The sequence below is a fragment of the Melitaea cinxia genome, chromosome 15 (genome assembly GCF_905220565.1).
Source record: "Melitaea cinxia chromosome 15, ilMelCinx1.1, whole genome shotgun sequence".
Classification (NCBI taxonomy): domain Eukaryota; kingdom Metazoa; phylum Arthropoda; class Insecta; order Lepidoptera; family Nymphalidae; genus Melitaea; species Melitaea cinxia.
The window spans coordinates 10,522,351-10,546,478 of record NC_059408.1 but is presented as its reverse complement, the minus strand read 5'-3'; the positions used below and the strand labels follow the sequence as shown (position 1 = coordinate 10,546,478).

Here is a 24,128-nt window from a genome sequence, read left to right as displayed (position 1 = left end):
CTCTTCTTCTTCTAAGTTCTTATAAGGCAAATACTTTATAATGAGTTTAGCTATAATATAAAGTTCATTGAAAATATTACTTGACTAATCGTCTATAATTATAGTAAACGTTATCATACAGTCCAATAATTGAGAAAAAAACCGACTTCAATTACATTGACAATTAATACGGCGTAGGTAGGTAGTCGATAAAACAGTCAATCAAATATTCATTATTAGGGATAACTCAAAAAGTACTTGGCAGATTTTGATAAAATTTAAATAGGACTATATGATAAGCACGAGCTTTCAATTTTAAAAAAAAAGAATCGTCTATAATCGGTACAACCAGTAAAAAGTTAGTTATAAGTAAGTACCTGGGTGACCGAGCTTAGCTCGGTATTTTTAGTAAATTGTGTTTTGGAAATCATATTTAAATACTGTGTACTGTGTTGTATTGTGTACTGTGTGGCTACGGTACTAAAGAATATGGCCACCCCCTCTCTTCTGTCGTAAGAGGCGACTAAGGGATAACACGGTTCCGCTACCACCTTGGAACTTAAAAAGCCGACCGGTGGCGGGATAACCATCCTTCTGCTGGCTTTGAAATACACAGGCCGTAGACGGGCAGCAGCGTTTTCGGTGCGAGAAAGCCAGCCCTGCGGTCACCAACCCGCCTGCCCAGCGTGGTGACTATGGGCAAAACACATGAGTTCACGCATTTTTGGTGCGAACTTGTGGAGGCCTATGTCCAGCAGTGGACTGTATAGGCTGTAATGATGATTTAAATGCGAATTACATATTTATAAAATATGAATAATATTTTTTTTACCGACAATGATAAAAAATATAAATAAATAGAAAAAATCAAAAATAAAAAAAAATAATTAAAAAATTATAATGATATATATACATAATATTTTTCGATTTTATATACATTATTAAAAAAAAAATAACGAGTGCAATTAGAAAAAATAAGGAAAAATAATAATCGATCGAGAATTTGAACCGTGGTTTTTTCGGTCGATCGAAACCGGCCGATTTCCCACCTGAGCTATTACAACTTTACTGACATTTGCGAAATTTACCTTCGTATTCTAACGATATTTATTCATTGTCTAAAAACTGGGATAAAACGATATTTTCTAAAACTGAATCCTAGCTAGATTTATTTATCTTCCCCGAAATTCCCTGCATACTAAATTTAATGAAAATCGTTGAAGCCGTTTCCGAGATTCAGATTACACATATACAAGAATTGTTCGTTTAATAGTATGAGATACACTCGAATTGAGTACCTCCTTTTTTCAGTTGAAAATAAAGGTATATATACTCTAACTTTTCAAGCAAATCTGATATAATTTAATCTTTAGAATTAAGTTTAAGAACTTAACATTTTTTGCTCTCAAAATCCATCAAAAAACCTGTTCAACAGGGTCATGTTTTTTTTAGGCTTTTAGTATTTTGTTTAGTATTGTTAAGTCAGTTCACATTCTATAAGACTTTAATGGATGGATTATAATTTAATATTTTAATCACTTTGATTTAAATGACTTTTCCTATTCGTAATTTTAACTTAGGTTTTTCCATTAATAATTCTATACTCGGCTATAAAATGAGAATGACTTATAACAATTGTGTTCGCAGACTATAAAAACTGACTTCAATCACAACGACCAGCAATACAACGTAGGTAGACGAAAAAATATTCAAGTAAATGCGCATTATTAGTAATAACTCAAACAGTAATTGTCAGATCTCGATCAAATTTCAATAAGACCACACGACAACTACTACATTTCGATTAAAAAAAGAATTATCGAAATCCGCCCGGTAAGTAATAAATGAGGTGACACACAAAAAAAATACACTCGAATTGATAACCTCATCCTTTTTTTAGTCGGTTAAAAACCAAAAACATTTATAATAAGTATACAATTGTATGTATACATACATACTATACTGAGTATTACTATTTAATAAGGATTATGGAAAACCGCGATGTCTGGCGCGAACTTGGGGAGGCCTATATGTCTAGCAGTGGACTGCTATAGGCTTAACTGACTGACTGACTGATACATACATATATGATATACAAATAATTGAACCATAACTTTTAACTGACTTTACCAACTCTAAAACCTTCTACTGAGATCGAAACTTTTTATCTGCGGCAATATTATTACAAGGTTATTGATAATGTTTATATATAAAAAATAACTACGCGCATATACCTAATTGTAATTGTCATGGACATGTCACAAAGACTTAGCGTACCATCACACATCACGTGAATTGCGCGCAATAAAATATAATAAACACAATTATTTATGCAAATATTTGTAAGTAATGTCTTTGTAATTATGTAGGTAACTAAATGGATATCAGCATTTTATTTTAAATAATTTTATTTTAATAAATGTTTTTATATTTTACATATGTGATGTATATATTATTTTATAAAAAGATTTGAAGCATATATTGTGATGTGTAAATTTATATTTGTACTACGGAAAGTTATATTTGTATTACTGGTTTTAAGATTCTCAATAAGAGCAAGACATTCTGGTGTTAACTTTATACGTTACTAGCTGACCCGGCAAACGTTGTCTTGCCGCTAAGCGCTATTAAAAAATAGGGGTTTGGTGGTATAAGGGTGAAATTTTAGGGTAGTATGTATTTTTAATGCCACATCATCATAAAATAAATATATAAAATTTTGTCAACAAAAAAAAAAACATTTATGAGTGGATCATCCTTATCATTTAGGGGTATGAAAAATAGATGTTGGCTGATTCTCAGACCTACCCAATATGTACACAAAATTACATAAAAATCGGTCCAGCTCTTTCGGAGGAGTATGGTAACTAACATTGTGACACGAGAATTTTATATATTAGATTATGCTACGTACTTTATACATAATTCCAACTCAGGCCTATATTTCAAATATTTATTTTACATCTGGTCAAAAACCTCTCTTTAGAAAGCCATGAGCTCTAGAATTAATTAACATTGTAGTATTAATAAGATACTAATAACAAATAAACCCAAGTCAATACGCACCCAGAAATGCGCTAAGACGTTGACGTCAAAAGTTCTTTGTATGAGATGGTCCGGCGTATCCAGCAGATATTTCCCTGACACCACTCCTGCATTGTTGATCAGTAAATTAACCTAATAAAAGAAACGGAGCAAAATTAAAAATATTATCTAGAAGTCAAATATATATATTACAAAGATACAAATATATACTTTTATGCCACCAATATTAAAAAATACATATTGATAAAATTCCAATTTATTACTATAAGATCCACTAACAAAAGCTTAGTCATCTTTATAGTTAGTTAACTCTAATTAATATGCTTACACATTTTGAATAAGGTGATATCCAACAAAGAACCGGTCCTGGCGTCATTCTAAGTTATCAAATTTTTACACCCATATTAAATATTTAAAATTACATCCGTGTTACATGGTTTCGAATAAAGAAGAAAACGTACTAATAGGTGATGTTAATTTGTCTATATCATAAAATATTGCTATATTTTTTTACCAATAAAAAGCTTAAATAATTGTCAAAAATTATTGGACGAGTTTTAAAAATTATTATATCAATATAAAGCTACGTTATCGCCGAGCGAAACCTATTATTTTAACGGGAGCAAAAGGAACCGTCAAAATCGTGAAGTCAACGCGAGTGAAGTCGCGGAAAAGCTAGTATTCACATAAAGCCGCGTCGAAAATTTTTTTTTATTATATTAAGTGATAGCTTACACATAATCTTATGATATAAGCAAAACTTCGCAAAAACATATATTTGCTCAAATAGGTTTACTTACTCTGCCAACTTCCTCTTCCACTTGCTTTGCAGTCCGGTAGATATCGTCCTTATTCGCAAGATCTACCAGATAGCCGTAACACTTACCGCCTAGACCTTTGACTAGTTTCACCGTGTCTTCCAACCCTAGAACAATGATTTAAGCATTATTTAACTATAATATATTAATTAATTCAATTTGTTTTTTTAAAGGTTGTTTGGATGAGATCACTCTCTTAGCACCAAAACAGCCTATTTGTATGTACCTATTTGTTTTTTGTTTTTTTTTTTTTATTTTAACACTGGTTCCATGTAATATGTTACTTTCATGTACAATAAATCCTTTTTTTTCTAATTTTCTGGTTTTTGATACTGTAAATAATAACCATTTAAGTTATATCTGACTGATTTTATAGTCTTGTATATAAAATATATAGCTGCGGCACAGCAGAAAATATCCTGCTGAAAAAATGGAGTAGACCTACTGGGGAGGTACCTCGACCCTACAAAATATTACAGCTTTGTTTCAAGCAGTGTTGTGTTCCTATGGTGAGTAAGGTGACCAGAGCTCCAGGGGGGATAGAGGGTAGGGTCGGCAACGCGTTTACTACCTTGTAGTGTTGCAGGCGTACCATCAGTTGAACCGTACGCTTGTTTGCCGACCTAGTTTTATAATATATACCTATAATTATATGAATACATATATCGTTCAGTGAAAAAAAAAAAACATTTGATATCTATATATATTTACAAATAATTAGTTTATGAAATGAATTGTAATACATTCGGTATACCTATAAACTTTTATTACGTCAGTTCCCAGTTTCCACATGTTATTTATAACAATAAAAATTAATTTCCTCTTTTCTTTAAACTAATGTTGATAACTAAATAAATAATGCGGAAATAAATTAATGCAATGCATCCACAACAAAACGACTTTTAATATACTATCTATAATTATAATATATATAAATATTTATTTTTTCAATTTGTTTTTCCTGTTCTAGTAAAATATAGTAAACAGTTGAATAATATGTTTATCGCTTAAATACCTACTTTTCGTTAAATAGTTACATAAAAAGTTTAATTAAAAATTTAAAACTTGAGGCAAAATATTCGTAAATCCTTTTAGTTTTATTTCACTTTAGTTTTATGGCAAACATTAATGATTGATGTTCTAATAGGATACGATTAACAAAATAAATTAAATGACCAATATATTTTCAAAATAATAAAATTTCTCAGTGAAACTACTTCCATTTTTTACATAGGAACCCTATTTTGAGGGTCAAATCACGTGTTATGTTTATTTATAATATAATAAGCTTACATTAGATATATAACACAGTAACATACTCGTCCCACATACTATATTACATGATATTAAGCCTATATGTTTTGTTAGAAGATATGCGTAGGCAAGTGTATCGTGTAATTGTAAAGTTTTCTTCTGAGCTGACGTCACGTATAATATGAATCAACGGTATTCCTCATTAGTACTGGAGTACCTAGAATTATAGTAACGGCAACGTAATAACAAACAACTGTTGGATAGGTAGATTAGTGTAAAACGTATTAAAATTTCTTTTATTTCTTTTACTTAATTTTTGTCTCTTAATTATTTAATAATATCTTATTGAGGGTACGTGGCAAAGAATAAAAATAATAATAACATGAAAAGTATTAGAATTATGCTAGTATTGATAGAAGCTACGACATAATGACAAGATAAGAAGATAAGGCTAAATATGTGAGATTTTTGGACGAAATTCACGTTTCAGCTTGTAATATCCCACTGCTGGGCATAGACCTCATTCTCTATTTTTTATTTTTTTACTTTTTTTATATCACTAGGTCGGCAAACAAGCGTACAGCTCACCTGATGGTAAGCGATTACCGTAGCTCATAGACGCCTGCAACACCAGAAGCATCGCAAGCACGTTGCCGACCCAATCCCCCCCCCCCCCCCCCAGGAGCTCTGGTCACCTTACTCACCAACAGGAACACAATACTGTTTGAAAACAGTATTATTTAGCTGTGATCTTCTGTAAGGTCGAGGTACTTCCCCAGTCGGGCTGCTCCATATTTTGAGCAGGGAATTCCTGCTGTGCCCTACCTCAGTATGAAGGAGATGGATCAGAGCTTAATCCACCACGCTGCTCCAATGCTGGTTGGCTGATATATTCCCTACTATGAGTCACGACTGCTATCAGGTGTACATGATAACAACCGGAACCGACGGTTTAACGTGTTCTCCGAGGCACGATGGAAAGACCACAAGGACTGCACAAACACCCAGTCCACAGCAAACATCTGCATGGCCAATGCAAATGTTTGTCATGTGGGGGGATCGAACTCGTTTAACGCATCGTCGAACGTAATTACTGCTTTTATATTATATTTGTTCTAAATTTAATTTTCATTAAAAATATCAAAATGTAACATGTATATAATTTTTGTTGTCAGAAAATTAGTTTATTATCGTAGATTATCTTTTAAAAAAAATATGCTGAGCGGTCAATAGTCGAATTTTTTATTTTAAAAATAAGTTATAAAATTATCATTTCAATATTATATATTTATATCAGATATGTTTATGAATACAATTGAAAAGCAATCCTAAGATAGAAATGAAGAAAACTTTCTTTTAATGATATCAGTGTAATGATACAGCACTTTCGAGCGTGGCACTTTTTATTTACAGTTATTTTAGTGTAGTTTCTTTAATATTAAAATTTTTAATTAAAAAAATATTATTATAATCTTGAAGTCTTTACATCTGCAATGTATGTTTAACTTATGAAATTCTTGTCATCATATATGTTAATACGCTAAGGTTTAAGATGTTTGCCTCCCTTTTTAGAAAAAGCCTCAGAATTATTCCACATAAATTATGTATCGTTTTATATATAATTGCTTGCTCTACCGGCGACGACTAAAAAATTTGTTATTGCTTTTTTTTGTAAATTAATTTATTTTTACAATTATATATGTAGATATACATTGAGACAACGTCAACATGATTGACGGTCGGTAAAATTTTTGTTTAATTTCAAATTAAGTCACGTATAAATACTTTTTTTTGTTATTTTGAAAAGTGATAACCGTTATACTTTTGGTATTAGTATAGCTAGCTAGTCTTCTATATTCTTGTCATTTGGATTATTAATGCTAGATGTAATTTTGAGACACCCTGAAACATTTTTACTATCAGGAAATTGTAAAGAACAACTATGCTTTTATCAACTATACTAGTCCCTTATATGACTAATACCAAGAAACTCAGTTAGTTATCCTCTACTAGTTATCCTTCTCCTTAATTGAAATGATCTTTTCAAAGCAGTGAAATATTTGCAGTGTTAAATTACAATATAGGCACTCGTAGTATACTCGTAGTAGGTAAATATAAGGTACATTATTTATTTATTTATTGCACAGTTATAATGTTCGTACATATATAATTTTAAGGTACTTACAAATATAAGTTTATAAGAAAACTTTACCGTGTACCATTTATCACATTCATCACATATATTTATTCCATGACGTACACGAAAAGCAACCATGAATTTTTTCTATTGTTTTTATTATTCGCGTTTTTGTTGTTACTTCAACAGTTTACTCTTGACCGAGTACACTTGAATGTAACGGCTCAATTATATTGCATACCTACAGCACGAATTGCCGTAATCCAGTTTACCTTGACTAAATACAATATAGTTTTGTGACGAAAACATCATAACCAAGTGAAAACCATTGAGATCAAACGTTAAATTATTTTTGCAAAAAATGAACTACTTTCTCATCTTGTCGTTAAATACAGTTCAATAAATTACTTTGTTATAATAACAGCAGTAATGTACAGAATGTTATGCTAGTATGTAAAAAGTTTTATAAACAAATAAAGTGATTGACAAATGTTATAGCTGACTTTCTTGCCAATTCTTCTCTTCTCTCTACGGTCTACATTCTAAATCGATGTTAGCTCAATATTATATATTAAATTTTATTATAATTAAATTTTACTATAATTAAATTTTGAAAGAAAAATATAAACGAACGAAACAAACTGCCCCGCCAAGTAATACAACGTAGGTAGACGAAAAAATAGTCAAGTAAATACGCATTATCAAAGATTACTCCAGAAGTTGTAATCAGATCTCGATAAAATTTAAATGTGACCACATGATAAATATCGGCTTCCGATTAAATTAAAAATCATTAAAATCGGTACACCCAGTAAAAAGTTATGCAGATTTTCGAGAGTTTCCCTCGATTTCTCTGAGATCCCATGATCAGATCCTGGTTTCCTTATCAGGGTGCCACACCAGGGATATCTTCTTTCCAACAAAAAAAGAATTATCAAAATCTGTTCATAAGCGACGAAGTTATCACCGAACATACATAAAAAATACTAGGAACGTCTCGTATAAATATAGTAGTAAAATCGCATGGGCATAGCTAAAAATATCATCCAAATTACAAATCTATTATAATTGCCATTCAAAATCTTCATTATTAAAAAAAACATACGAATATTAAATTATAATATGAATAAGCATTCAAAAAATAATTAGTACTAAAACTAAAAGTTTTATACTTTTAGTTTTAGTATAATAATATATATATATAAAACTAAAATTATAACAGAATCATAAATTGCTATATTTATTATATGCGTCATTAAAACATGCTAATTGGCTTCTAAATATGAATTTGCAGTGAAGCGGCAAATTATCTTTGACACTAAAATTAAGTATTAATAAAACTTTATTTCACGCATAAAACGCTGCAAAATTTATAATAAGGATAAACGCAATATAATTTAGCATGCAAAATAAAAATTCAGCTAGTTATTTTTACGGTAGCGGTAGCGGTAATACTGATAGTAAAAAGAGTAGGAAGTTGGTAAAGACACTGAATTAAGCTTAAGATAAAATTAAAATTAAGCACAACTTAAAGATGCAACATGCAGTATAACGTTAGGATATAGTAATATAATATAGTTATATAATATTTGACAGTTGTCTGTAAAACCTTGAGAATAATAATTTATTTTAACAATAGAATATCGATAGTAATAATGATAATAGTTCTTAAATGTTCTTGTAATTATTTGTTTACTTCTTTAGATGAACATTTAGAGGTCGACCCGACCTCATCACAACGACAAGGTTCCTTTACCAAATTCCTATTTACTTCACTACAAGTTAAGTCTGAATATTTAAATGAAATACATAAATACTCTGACCTAATAGCAGGAATTGAAAAACAGCGCGTCACCTGTTTCCATCACCTTAAGTATCACCTTAAAGTACACGGCAATCGAACCGTGCCCCGTCACGAATCTGAACTGTTTACCGAGATCTTACAACCTGTTATGATAATTTACTACTGGTACCAAATGGATGTCTAAATTGTACTTTTTAATTATTTATGATAAATCACACCAAATAAAAATAAAAATGCATTTTGTTTTTGTTATCATTTTTTGAGATATTATTCTTTTGATAGAAGTCGTTTCAACTAAAATGTCTGTATATTAATTAGAGAAATAAATTTAAATATATCATACTATAAAACGAAAAAGTTCAGCTAAATTGCCTTGACACGTATCTTTAATACACGTACGTGCAGGTCACGAGGTTTGAGACTATGAGAACTACTACTCTAGAACTAAAACATTTGTATATCACGTCTACATTAAAAATATAAAATAAAGTCAATTTCAAGTGTGTATCATAACTGTAGATTACATTTGACGAAATAGCGTAGGTATATAACTTATGACGACAATGATAAATTAGTTGCATTGGAAAAAAATTAATGCTAAATCGAATCCTATTAATTTTATTTCAGTCAGAAATTTAAAGATATCAATATGTGTTTTCGACATTAGTTTTTGTTTTTTGGCGGAAAATTTAGTATAGTCATCGTAGGCGAACGTCTCACCCGCTGCATTGATGCCACTTGTCTTGCCACATCTAGGACAGCGTGTCCGCCTCCTGACTCCTGACTGTCGCAAACCTTTGGGGTTTGCTGTAATCTGTTTTAGAGCCTGAGCAAAGACGTTTTAAAGCGCGCCGACGACGACGCGCGTTTGTAGCGATACAAAAGCGATACGTACGCGATTCAGATGCTGACTTTTGCACATCTGCATAAATTTAAACACGTGTGTGAATCGATAATTACAGAACGCGGTTTTAAGCAGAACTTCGTCAATAGTAGCACGATGGCGGCCGTAACGTTATAAAACTTACTATCGGCGTATCGGTAAATAATCAGGACGGACGGCTCTACGTGCTCTTAGAGGCACAAAACGCGCTCTCACAATGTATAATTATTACTTAAAGATAGCTACCTATCTATACCTTGAGATACTATAAATCTAAAACAATCTTGTACGAAAAATTAACAATATTTACGTTAAATACGAAGATATATTAAATAGCTTTCGTGTTACTCGGTTCGAGTTAGCGGGACATCAAAAATTCTAAACACTTACAACACAATAGTAAAAACTTCAAAGAACAAGTTCAGTTCAGTTGTTCACGTTGATGCGGCTAACCTGTTTTGACGAATTGTATTATTTAAAGCATAATATATTGAACAGGTAGAATCAAATATTTTGTTAAGAATATTAAAAAAAAAAAAAAAAAAAATAGAAACGCAGTCTTATAATGAGTCGCTGACCTCCAAGATAATAGATATCAAATATATATATATATATATATATATATATATATATATATATATATATATATATATATATATATATATATATATATATATATATAGTCTAAGATCCTACTAGAAGCTCCATAGCAATATTATTAACACGAATGCCTCTCTTGTGTATGATATTTTAAAGATAAATTTTGAAGAATACTCAATTTTACTTAATATTTAAAATAGACTTAAATTTGCTTATACATATGTGATAGGATAAAATTACGACAAAAAGTTTTTTAAATATTTCATAGGAGTAACACTTTTTAGATGAACAGAAAAACACATTAATGCATTAGCATCAGCTTATCATCTACATATACAGTTATAAATATTCAAAAGGTTACATTGTGAATACAGTTAAATATTCGTAAGATTTTAACATATGAAAATTGTATGGATGTTCAAGAAGAGTCAAATGTGTTCGAAGAATAAGTAAAGTTTAGGTACACTGGAAGAGAGTTTCGTTTATTTACGAGCTTTCTCTAAATTCGCAAATAGTAAAACGTGTTTACGTGATCATTACTAGACATATCTACACAGACATGTAAGATTTTCTAAGTTTATAACCGGTTTGTTAAAGTTGTTAATTGATTTGATTTTAACATTTTTAATAATTTTATTGTTACGTGTCTTCGTCTTTAAAATTACACACACTTAAAAAAGTGTTAAGGCTAGTTTAATGTTGCTAGCATTTAGTACTAATATTATAAATAACAATTTAATTACTTAGTTTTCTTACAAATTAGGCACGTAAAGTCTTTTAACAACAAGTCATAAAATCTATTATTCCAAGAAATCATTTATTTCCCACACGTGATTTAGTAAGGTTCTATGCCATTGCATGTTTTTATAGTAATAACTACTGACAGCGACAGAAATATTAAATGACTTTGAAATGAGTAAACATCATTAAAAAGATTTACGCCATTTACCTAGAATTGACATTTTATTGAACCACCTACATAGTACTTTCTTTCTTGAAAAATAAAGTAATAATCGCTCCTTTCTTCCTTGAAATTTCCCTACCATTTTTTTTTAATTTTCTTTTGTAAAAACGAGCATACAACAAATACATAACACATTACTTATCTATGAATATATACAAAAATAATCATTGCTATAATGTTACTAGCTTAGTAACATTATAGTAAGACATGAATAAAAAAAAGCATGGTAATATCATTTGCGTCTGCTGCATGTTTCTAAGACAAATAAAAGAATAACACACCCAATGTTAAATAAAATATATTTTAAACTTTAATACACAAAAAAGAATTGTAAATTACATAAAAACAACAAATCAAAATTAACAACAAACAAAATAAACACAAATCATTAAAATAAAACTTTAGTTCACTTATAATTATATAATTGAGAGTTCTAAAACGGATCTTAAGGTATGAGAAAAAAAAACAATGTGTGGTTTTTCCGCGATTCGATTTTTGCCAGATTAGTCGAAATTTACATTTTACTACTTAATTTCGTAGCGTGTTTTATCGTTAAGTAAAATAATAATTATTAGTTTGTTAATATGTCCTTCGAACTCACACAACTAATATATACTCTTTATAATAGTATATAAAAAAAATATAGTTTTTGTGTTAAATGGATAAACTCATCATTATTATCATCATAATCACTTCAGTCTATCGCAGTCCAATGCTGGACATAGGCCTCCACAATTCCGCGCCAAAAATGACGTGAACATGAGTGTCTTGTGTCCATAGTCACCGCGCTGGGCAGGCGGGTTGGTGACCGCAGGGCTGGCTTTGTCGTCGCACCGAAGACGATAAACTCAAGAACTACTTAAATAATGAACGCCAGGAGAAAGCTTCGTTATGACTGACTATAAGTTACTTAAGCTACATTTTAACGAGAAAAAAGAAACAGCTAAAACCGTATAATCCACGCGGGTAAAGTCGTAAGCGGAAAGCTAGAAGTTCATAAATAGGTTCTTCAGTTTTAAAGTATTCCTTCATATGAAAAATTAACAATCTCTGATAGTACAAATAGCAACAAAGAATTAATTGTTATTTTTATTTCATTATGATAAATTCAAAAAATAAATATTATTTAAACAAATTAAGTACACGTGATTAATAACGACTTCAACAAGTTATCCTTGATCTCTTTGGGTCGATCACAAATACGACCTTTCTAGATTTAAATTAACCTTTATTTAATAAAAATTATTCCTACTTTAGGTAGGTAAACTTTTATTGTCAGAATTTATAATTATGATTTCAAGTCGTTTTTATTTTATTGTATCATTACAGCGATGAATTCTGTAAATTCAATTATAAAAGAACCATTAAATTGTGATTAATTTTTTCTGAGAAAAAAAAACTTTAGACGTAACAATATGGTTATTTTTGTAATATTAAAATTATTGCAACTTTAGGTACATGAAACTTGTATTGACGGAATATAACAACCATTACGGTTTCAATTACTTTTTGTTTTATGGTATCTTTATCAAAATGACGCTAAACACGGAAAATTAGCTTTATAGTAGTCAAGTACAAAAATAGACCTGGGATCCTGGACTATAGACTATAAGGGATACTGGGCTATGAAAATAAAATTATTTAAATCAATAAAATATCATTTAAAATAAGTTTATGTTTTTGTTCTGTAAATTATCATGGCAAACTTCTTAAAGGTATTATAAAATTGAACTATAACGTCTACCGTAGTCGTGCCATCTTTACTACAACGACAACGATATTCACCCACGATATCTCTTTATCTTACCTACCTTACCTTAGATTTATTTATCGTTTATAAAAAAACCTAAGTTTAAGCGTGGCCTTAAAAACTCATTAGTCGAGAATAATATACAAAAAAAAAAAAACATAGATATATTTATACATCTAGAATAAATAATCCCACCAAAAACATTTTCATGTAAAATGTTGCCAAGACGAGATCATATGGCTCGCACTGTCAAAAAGTTATCAGATCTCATGTAGAGCCAAGCTTCTAAATCTACACGCCCTAACTCTACAAGCCCTAACTTCACAAACTCTACACCTTAGTCAAAATATGTGGCTTGGCCGTTTCGCTACCGTCACGTAAGGTGAAAATTTTTTTCACTGTTTTTTACTTTTCTGTCATACAATAGTTCTATTAAAGAAAATATATATATATATATAAATGACACAGGAAAGTCGTCATCTACAACATCGGCAGCCGGTAGTAACGAAACGGCCAAGCCACATATTTTGACTAAGCTGTAGAGTTTGTGAAGTTAGAGCTTGTAGAGTTAGGGCGTGTAGATTTAGAAGCTTGGCTCTACATGAGATCTGATAACTTTTTGACAGTGCGAGCCATATGATCTCGTCTTGGCAACATTTTACATGAAAATGTTTTTGGTGGGATTTCACTTCTTTTTGTAAGTTGCTTATGACAATATTACAGCTGCATTTTACCTCCGACACATTTTATACCATAAATATCATCCAATCTTCACCATATTCGGTTTAAGCACGCTGTTTTTGATTTTATGTTGAACTGATATGCAAACGGTGATCTCCGCCAAAACTTAAATACCAAAATTACAAAATATAAATTTTCGACATAAACTAATAACCGATTTTTGTTTTTTATGTATTTTATTATTATTATTAATAACAAGGAGTCACTATATCAATTTTCAGACCTCTAGCATCAAAATTTGCGGAAGTCTCATACAAACTTCCACCCCCCAGTTTAAGGGGTTGGGGGGTAAAAGTTCCAAGTTTTAGAATTTTTTTGTTGTTTGTGTACTAATACTAGCTTACATACCAAATTTCAGCTTTCTGGGACTTCAGGAAGTGCTCTAAGAATTTTGATGATCATCAGTGAGTGACGAAATCGGGGTTTTTTAGATATCAATAAAATCTAAAGTATAAGAGCTATGCAATTGAAACTTTATATGTTTAATAAGTTCACTATTGACATCATATCCCCAGAATTTTGTTTATCTGGTATAATCCAAACCCAAGTTATGAGGGTTCAAAAAAACGACGAAGCACTTCGAGAAAAGATAGGTAGTGCTTTTCCTTTTTTTTTTTTTTTTATTTATTTTTTATTTTTTTTTTTGGTTCGTCTTTGCGGGGGCACTACCGTGCCCCCAGATAGAATAGTTACAAAAAAAAATTTGTATCATACGTTAGAATAAGATCCGGTCGGTGCACTCACGTCTCTGTTAGAGACATTAAGTTAGTCTAACTCAAACAATGATGTTGTTGAATAACGCCTATCTTGATAAAAAATAGCATGTTTTAGAAATAAAAAAAAATGGATTTCAAAAGCCCGTGGATGTATCTTAATTATATTAAAAAAATATATAATAATAATATACAAAACGATTCGGTATTTTAGTTTTTCTTCAATATGTAAAAATAATGTTAATGACACTTTTTTGTCCTGTGATAGATAATTTAACGTATAGCTAATTGCAAGACACGGATTCGATTTATTTCTATTTAGTCGTAAATATTAAGTTTACTCTGACTTAATTATATTATTGGATTGATAGGTACGGTTGAAGGTAGTGATTGATCATTCACGTGCAGTCACTTGCTGATTGTCAATGCTTGAGCGGTAAATTGATAATGGTTGATTGATTGATTGAAACTATTGCAGCGGCATCTGAATATGCGTCATTAACAAAGTAATTTAAAATCAGTCTAAAAATAATAATCTATCAGTTTTTATATACTAATTACAGTTTTAAAATAAATAAAATAAATACTAGCTGTGCGTATGAAACGGTTTCGTGCGCGCCATCATGATAATATTATTTAAAATGAACTTAATTATGTTCTATCTGAGCAAGAAACTTTAATTGTTTTTTGATGGCAAATCATTTCTTCAAATAAATTACTTAATGTAGGTTTATAGTTCACGTTAAAATTGATTTCATGATTATACATAGCTACTTAAAAATAATATATATATACGAAGATTGCTATTACATCTTAGTTTATACAGAGTTAAAACAGAGTAATTCATTACATTTTAATCTTAGAATAAGATGAAAATTAAAATCAAGAAATTATGTGATATTATTATATTCTCAAGATTATAAAGTTATAGAATAAATCGTCTGTCTTCAAAATAAAAATTATAATGTTTGACTTGTACATATCTTCGTATGATCCTTTATCGTCCTCCTCTTGTATATTTTACACAGGCTTAGTTAACCGTTTAGATTAAAATTATCACCGACAAAATAAAAAAAAGAAAGAGAAAGAGAAATTAATAAAAATATTTCCCTACGTTCAAATATATTGCACTTAATATGTACGATTTTATTTTTGTGTTACCCACACATTAGGAATTCTAAACATTTTTTTATTCGAGGCTATCAGTCTTGTTTTCCATAACATTCAATTATATTTGACATCGATATACCGACGCAAACCTGAGATGTATAAATATAACGACACTACCAGCTAAATTGTGAGGGTAAGTGGGTAGAAATCTAGCAAAATCATCGTCTGAGAGAGCGCGGTTTTCTTGTCAGTAGAGAGATGAATTCAATCTGTAAAACGTTGGAGTTACAAATAATTATGTTTGCTCGCAAACGAAAAAAACCGACTGCAATTACATCGACAAGTAATAGAACGTAAGTAGACGAAAAAAAAATAACAAACGCACTAGTCGTCAGTACGATTTTCTGTCTGTCTGATTTTTATGCGGTCGATTTGAATAACCTCCTCCTTTTTTAAAGTCGGTTAAAAAGGCGCAGACCAAGCATAATCATGATAAAACTCGTAAACATTAATGCAAATATAATAAAAACATTTTCCGCAGGCCTAGAAAGAGGCTTATGTCAGTTTATACAGTGGAATGTTGCGGGCTGAATCAAATCAAATCAAATAATAAAAACAATTTCAAACTTACTGTGTATTAAACGCGGATAATTACTAAACTAGACAAACGTTAATAAACGTTAATTAATTACCTAAAGTTAATTATAATTAATCTTTTTCCGTTCCAGTTTGAAACGTGCTAAACGTACCCAAATATTATTAATGTCATTTAAAACAAATCGTCATTATGAAATGTTTAACCTTAATAACTAAAATATTTTTTTATTAATTTAATATCTAAATTTAATTTTATTCTAAATTGATCACGTGCCATGAAACATCAGTTAATAGGTACCCAAAGTCCCAAACTAATTAATACGGCTATTATTTTAACGTAATAAAAACTTTAATTATGTCGATACGCAATCGAATAATTCCGATGCCATTTTTATGATTTGCTATTGTTTATTAAATATAAAGAAGTTTGTATAAAAACTCATTATTGACATATTTCATAAAATAAATTGAATTAAGAGAAATATAATAACCTAATATAATTAGAGACACTGTATCGTGTCGTGTAAACGTACTTTAATCTATGATGCCAATGTTATTATATTATAAAATAGCTATTTCACCAGACGACAAAAGGGTTATACAGACAATAAGAGACAGAACAGGCCATACGCAGGATACTGCTATGGTAGGTACTCGTGTCACAAATTTAATGCATATCATCGGCTACATAATGGTTTCAGAATGTTTTATTGGCAAGACGATTCTAAAGATAACGAACATTTTGATTTAACAACAGAGCTATCTTCTACCCATGTAGTTTTTCATTTCAAACATTTGAAACATAAGATTGAATAACATTATAAACTAGTTACACACCTACGAAATTTATATTAACTTTTTTAGTATCATAAATCATACACGAATAAAATATTACCTTATTTTTAAAAATTTACATATTGCCTATATAGAAATGACTATTTATAACTAGCTTTGCTTAGCGGTTTCACACGCATTGATTTAAGGAAAAAAAGCCTATAGCATTCTTCGTTAAGAGCCATTTCACAATTTTACGCTCTGCAAGTTTAGGTAAATTTGGTCGCATCGCGCGAGTCGTACGAGCCGCGCGATCTTTGTGCTAGTACGTATAGTGTGACAACCAAAAGACCATCGTGATCATTTTCTGATGTATAATAAAAATTATAACTATGGTATAAAATGTTTTTTACATAATTAATTTGTTAAAAATTTCAAGTATGTTATATAACAACAGTCAATAAATTTAAAATAAAAATAAAAAATCAATTTTATGAAACAATTTTTCAAATTGATTTAGTTTTTTCAGTTTACGAATGAATCTAATATTTACGATATGAATAAAAAAGCATTTAATGACATCGACACCGACAAACATATTAATTAACAAATAACAAGACAAACAGATTGAAATGCCTATTTGTATTGATAGTGTGAGAAAAGAAAATTAAATTATACATTTGTTTACAGAAATTATCATTATATTATTTTACAGTCATTTTCGTAATATGTTTATTTTATTTATATTTTATTATGAAAGTATCAAATGCGTTTTATCCGCTATAACAACAGGCGCTTGGCGCGTGTTAGCGAAAGAGACGGCTGCGCAGAATTTGGCGTGGACCTTACCTCTAAGAGCGCTAGCGCTCGACTGATTTACCGGGCTTGATACGTGGCAATATATACTATCTTTTTATTATTTAATATAAAATGTATTAAAAATAATTACATCTTCTAATTATTTTTTTTTTGTATTCCTTAATGATGTAAGTTTACTTTGATGAAGATAGTTCGTTAAAATTTCTTAGTTTTCTAAGAGAAATATCGTAACTTTAAATTTTTTTTATCGTTTAATAGAGATACAAATGGAATAAAAATCTATGATAGTGGACAACAAAATTATATTCCACATATTATGATATTTTTTTAAAATGGTTTCAACGTAGAGGTTATTGAAAAGTAGGACTTCAAAGTATACATTGCGACCGTTTACCCAGGGAGGAGGCTGATGAAAAGGTTAATAATTTTATACACATAATATAAATCAAAATTCTGATCTGACTATGGATTACAACAAAGGTTGCTCTATTATATTTCAAGAATATAAATTACATTATTGCATCCAACACTGAGATTAACGACGTCAAAATATTAATCTAATATATAAAATGCTCGTGTCGCGGTGTTTGTAGTTAAACTCCTTCGAAACGGCTTGATCGATTCTCGTGAAATTTTGTGTGCACATTGTGTAGGTCTGAGATTCGAACAACATCTATTTTTCATCCCCCTAAATGTTAAGGGTAGTTCAACCCTAATTTTTTTTTAATTTTTAGATAAATTATTGTTTTTTATTTTATTTTATTATGATTTGGCGTTGAAAAATACATACAACCCTAAATTTTCACCCTTCTACCAATAACCCCTATTTTTAAATAGCGTTTAGCGGCAAGACAACGTTTGCCGAGTCAGCTAGTATACATATTAAATAACTAGCGGACCCGGCAGACGTTGTCCTGTCCGGTAAATAGCTACCAAATTCAATTGCTTACATACCGATAGTAGTGCCACTTACCGGGTCGAATTGAGATAAAAACTACCCTATCTCCCAAGTTGGACCAAATCACAGATGCACACAAAATTTGATAAAAATTGGTTCAGTAGTTTCGGATTTTATCTGGAACATATATATATATATATATATATATATATATATAATATAAAAATGAGTCGCTGAATGTGTTGCTAAGCGCAAAACTCGAGAGCGGTTGGACCGATTTCGCTAATTCTTTTTTTAAAATATTCCTTGAAGTACGAGGATGGTTCTTACGGAGAGAAAAATTCTAAAAAAAAAAAACAATAAAATTAAAGAATCGACTGTTAGGCGATACGAAGTTCGCCGGGTCAGCTAGTGTTTTATATTTTCATACCTATTTGTTTTGTTGTACGGAGAGAACAAATCTAAAAAAAAAAAAAAAAAAATTCCTGAAAAAGTCTAAAAACAACACTTTTCTATACTCCCATACAAAAGATTTGTGTTAATAGTTAAAAGTCAATTTGAACTTTAATACCATACGATAAAGTTTGTGTTAGGCGATACGAAGTTCGCCGGGTCAGCTAGTATATATATATATATGTATATATAGAAGATGATATGGCCCTGAAGTAACGTAAGAAGTACCTATTTATATCTTATTACTTTGGAGATAAACAAGGTTATTATTATTATTACTAAGTTGATAATATTCTAATACCTAATTTTATGGCTTAAAACTTTTCAAATGACAATGAGGCTTTTGTCAAGTTAATCATAATACACATAAAATAATTAATTAGTGATATATGTCTGAAACATAATGAGTATGTACTGGCCTTGAAAACAAAACAAAAACAGAAGTACAGTAATTTAAAAGCAGTGATGTAAGCGGCAGTTTCAAAATTGACTAAGTTCAGTATTTGTAGAAACTCCAATATAGATGTCTTTGTTGAGAAACAATAAAATAACTTTTATCGATTAAGATAGTAATTTTGAAATTCATACGGTATTTTGAGGAAAGCTGTTACGATTTCTAAGGGGTCATTCAAGTAATACGTAAGCAGAATTTTAGTAATTTTTAACCTATATTTCAGACTTTTTAATACAAGATAATTACATAATAAGTACTTCTATATTTTAAGTTCAAGGTAGCTTAGCCTCAAAGACCTAAAGTATATATTTAACAGATGAGATGTTGGTATGTCCTCTTTGATCAATTATTACAACATAGACTTTGCTCGGTCACTCGTATTGTAAACATTGGACAAGTTTCGACAGCGACGTTCGAACACCGAAAGGCACGCAATCGATGACTACATTTTACTTAGCGACGAAATAATTATTGATAAAGAAGCATGCTAAATTAGTTATAACACAAGTTAGACATTTTTATATTTTATAAAATTATAATAATAATTCAATAAATAAATATAAATAACGCCTAACACTCAACGGACATGTCACCCAATAGGACATGAATACTGTATCAGGGTACCGAAAACACAAAAAAAAATACGCATGTACAAATCCCCAGATAACGACAAACATGTGTATCGTCTATTCAAATAGTTTTCATGTGCAGATATCGAACCTACGACCGTTAACGGACCAGTTCATATGACCACCGCGCTAATTCGTCGCCATCAATTGAAGTATTGTATAAGGTAATGGACGTTGCGTCTGTGATACAAAGGAAGCTTATATATAGCAAAACAAAAAAAGCTCTCACTCACACTCACTTCAGCCTATCGCAGTCCACTACTGGAAATAGGTCTCCACAAGTTCGCGCCGATCGCGAGAACTCATGTGTTTTACTCATAGTCACCAAGCTGGGCAAGCGGGTTGGTAACCGCAGGGCTGGCTTTGTCGCACCGCAGACGCTGCTGCCCGTATTCGGCCTGTGTATTACAAAGCCAGCAGTTGGATGGTTATCTCGCCATCTCGGTCGGCTTTTAAGTTCCAAGATGGTAGTGGAATTGTATTATCCCTTAATCGCCTCTTACGACACCCAGGGGAAGAGAGGGGGTGGCTATATTCTTTACTGCTGTAACCACACAGCATACAGTTAAAAGATATATAATTTTAATTTTAGTATAAATAAACTTTTGACCGTTTCTACAAATCTTACTGCTTCATATCGTTCGACCTTTAGCTATCACGTATCAATTTTAGTAATTATTTTAATAATTTCGTCGGGTAATGTAACATTTGTGTGGCAAACCTTGACAAGCGAACAGCAGTGAAACATGAAAGACCATACCGACCTTCAGTTTATTAAAATTAAAATTCAGAACAGTAAAAAGATTACTAATACCAAGGTACGAACATAATGTCTTTTAAAGAAAAACTAATAAATTATGTGAACAGCTTACATCTTCTATTTATAGTCAATGTGCACAGCCATTTCATATTGACTTTTTATTCCTTTTTATTTTTAAAAGCAATAAAAATCAAACTAAGAAATATCAAGACTTAGCCAAACAAGAATAACAACCGGGACCGACAGTTTAACTTTCTCTGCGAGGCACGGTATGGAGTCAAGGATAAAAACCAAGACCGGAAATAAATATTTGTACATATACAAATATTCACTCCGAGCGGAGATCGAACCCGCGACCACCGGTGAGTAGGCGCCAACACTGCACGCACACCAGAGCTAAAGATAAATATTGTGTCAAATCGTAGCAATATCAAGCTCTACGCTTCAGCCTGTAATATCCCACTGCTGGCTATAGGCCTCTTTCCCCATGTAGGAGAAGTATCAGAGCTATCAGGTGTAGGTACATGATAACAACCGGAACCGACGGCTTTACGTGCTCTCCGAGGCACGGTAGGGAGACCCACAAGGACTACACAAACAACCAGACCACGGCGAACATCTGTATGGCCAATAAAAACGTTACATGTGTGACAACAAATAACAAATGCCCAGTGTTGTTCGTGTTGTTCGGACATAAAAATCCCATCCTACCGTTGAGAGTTAATCATTTATTAATTACTTATTTATTAATGATTAAGTAAAATATAAAGATTAAAAAGAATTAACTGGCAGAAAAATATCAATAATTACGAAAAAGTAAACTAAAAGAAAAACAATCATAAATGCTAACTAAACTGTACGTGGAAAAGTACTTAAAATTCTAACAATTGCCTAACTTACATATGACAATGCATTTGGGTTTAGCGACTACTAACTTACACATAAATCGTCAGCTGTCCATTATTATTATCACTACAATGATACATTGTATTATGCAACACAGAGCTGCTGCAATATGCGAAACGTTTGTGTTTAGACCTAATTTTACACACGGAAAAGAAGCGTTCAGAGTAAATAAGTTAGTTATTTTTATAATTGATCTTGGGGTCAAATTAGACGTGTTTTTGTATTAAAACAATAATGTATAAGTAGTTATACATAAAGGAATATACATTTTACTTAACACGGAACTTACAAATTTTTAAAAACTTAAAGTTTTAAGGGTGGTCTATGAAGCTGATATTGTCGATTGGCCGATGCCGTCGATAGTTTTTGCCACAATCTAAGGTTGAAAAGAATATAGGTACCTACATATAAATATAAAAAAAAACATCTATGTATTTGATTGTAATGCAACGGTCTCTACATCTAGGCTAGGTCTACTCGACATTACACCATAAAATATTTTTAATAAAAAAAAAATAGTACTTACCTCTTTTGTTAATGTCCCATAAAACGATAACGCAACCGAGCCTGGCCAGCCGCAAAGCAATGAGGCTACCAAGACCCCCTCCGCCCCCTGTCACGAGAGCTATACAGCCTTTTAGATCCTTTTTCGGAATCCCAACTATTGATCTATATATTGCTAGTATTACATGACCAATACCCACGATCAAAAATGCGAGTACATCGAAAACAGTCTGTATAATTGTGTATTTATCACGCATGCACTCTGGGATCTCTCTCGTTAAGGGCCCGGGTCTCAATCCGTTCATATACTCCTGAGTCTCAGCCGCCATTTTGATCTAATTGTTTTATTTAATTAAAATATATTTCTGCTGAACATTACTTGCTAATCGAACTGTTTCTCCTTTTTATTATTTATTCCAATAAAATTTGAAACTCCGAACAGTTGAATCTGAGAACAAAAAAAAAATTATAAACATATCTATTTTACATTTGCTAAAATATTATTCTTAATGACGTGTTCATTTTCTTAAAAAGGAGATAACGTAGTTTTGTTTATTCAGCCGTAATATTACCAAGAGTTAAGTTTACTCGACAGACTGTCCTGTCCGTCAAACTGCCAAACGCGTAAAGTTCAGTTTCGCAGTTTTTGAAATTTTCCAATTTTTTGCACAACATTGTTTTTTTTTTATTTCGTAAGAGCTTCCTATAAGGTACTTCCTATAAAGTACTTTGTAAAAACAAACTTAAAATATAGATGAATGAAAATCTGTGAAATCTTCCTCAATTTATGGCGTCACCAAGGGAAATAGGGATTTATTTTTATACAGGTACCTGTACCTGTACGTCTATTAATCTAATAGGTAACTAGTTGAAATAGTTCTTTCCTATCCTTTGAGGCTTTGAATACAGCCTTTACAAACATGTTTCGTAATAATGATTGAGTATGCATTATATTTCAAACGTCGCATAGATTAATCGACGTTTATTACTTCATATGATAATATTATGATATTGGTAAATCTTGACGTGAGTTTCTTAAGAAATAAGAGCGTGCCCACACGCGCTATGATTTAGTACCTGTTGCTTGATAAAATCACTTATTTTTTAATACGTTATATTTCGACGATATTATCATTTAAAACTCATAAATATAAATTGCAAATGTTTATTTCATTTTAATTTAAAAATTATTTTACCTATATAATATAGCCAGCTTCATTTTTTTTTAATCTTCGTCGTATTAAAGGAATGCTTACAGATTACAACATTTCACCACTAGACGTAAGAAAAGTTATTTCACATACCACATTACTCTTACATTAGTTTTATAAAATAAAAATGTATGCATATACATTGCTATATATACATATTTACTGGTAGATACAAAGGTAAACTGAGATAGGTCACATTAGTATACAGCTCAAAATCTGGAATAGAAGATCACAGCTAAATAATACGTTCCTGTGGTGAGTAAGGTGACTTGTGACATTGACTGAGCTCCTGAGGGGAATTATGGGTAGGATCGGCAACGCGCAT

The 24,128-nt window shown here is 30.9% G+C and overlaps 1 protein-coding gene across 1 annotated transcript in view; it reads right to left on the bottom strand.

Moving 5' to 3' along the window:
* LOC123660333 (estradiol 17-beta-dehydrogenase 11-like) overlaps positions 1-22,921 on the bottom strand; it is a 32,525-nt gene extending 9,604 nt beyond the window's left edge. Inside the window, exons 1-3 of the mRNA XM_045595435.1 lie at positions 22,615-22,921; positions 3,825-3,949; positions 3,046-3,156 (exon numbers count right to left, since the gene is read on the bottom strand). Of these exons, the coding sequence (XP_045451391.1) occupies positions 3,046-3,156; positions 3,825-3,949; positions 22,615-22,921 (543 nt within the window). The remainder of the gene's footprint in view (positions 1-3,045; positions 3,157-3,824; positions 3,950-22,614) is intronic.
* Between the last annotated feature and the right edge of the window lie 1,207 nt (positions 22,922-24,128).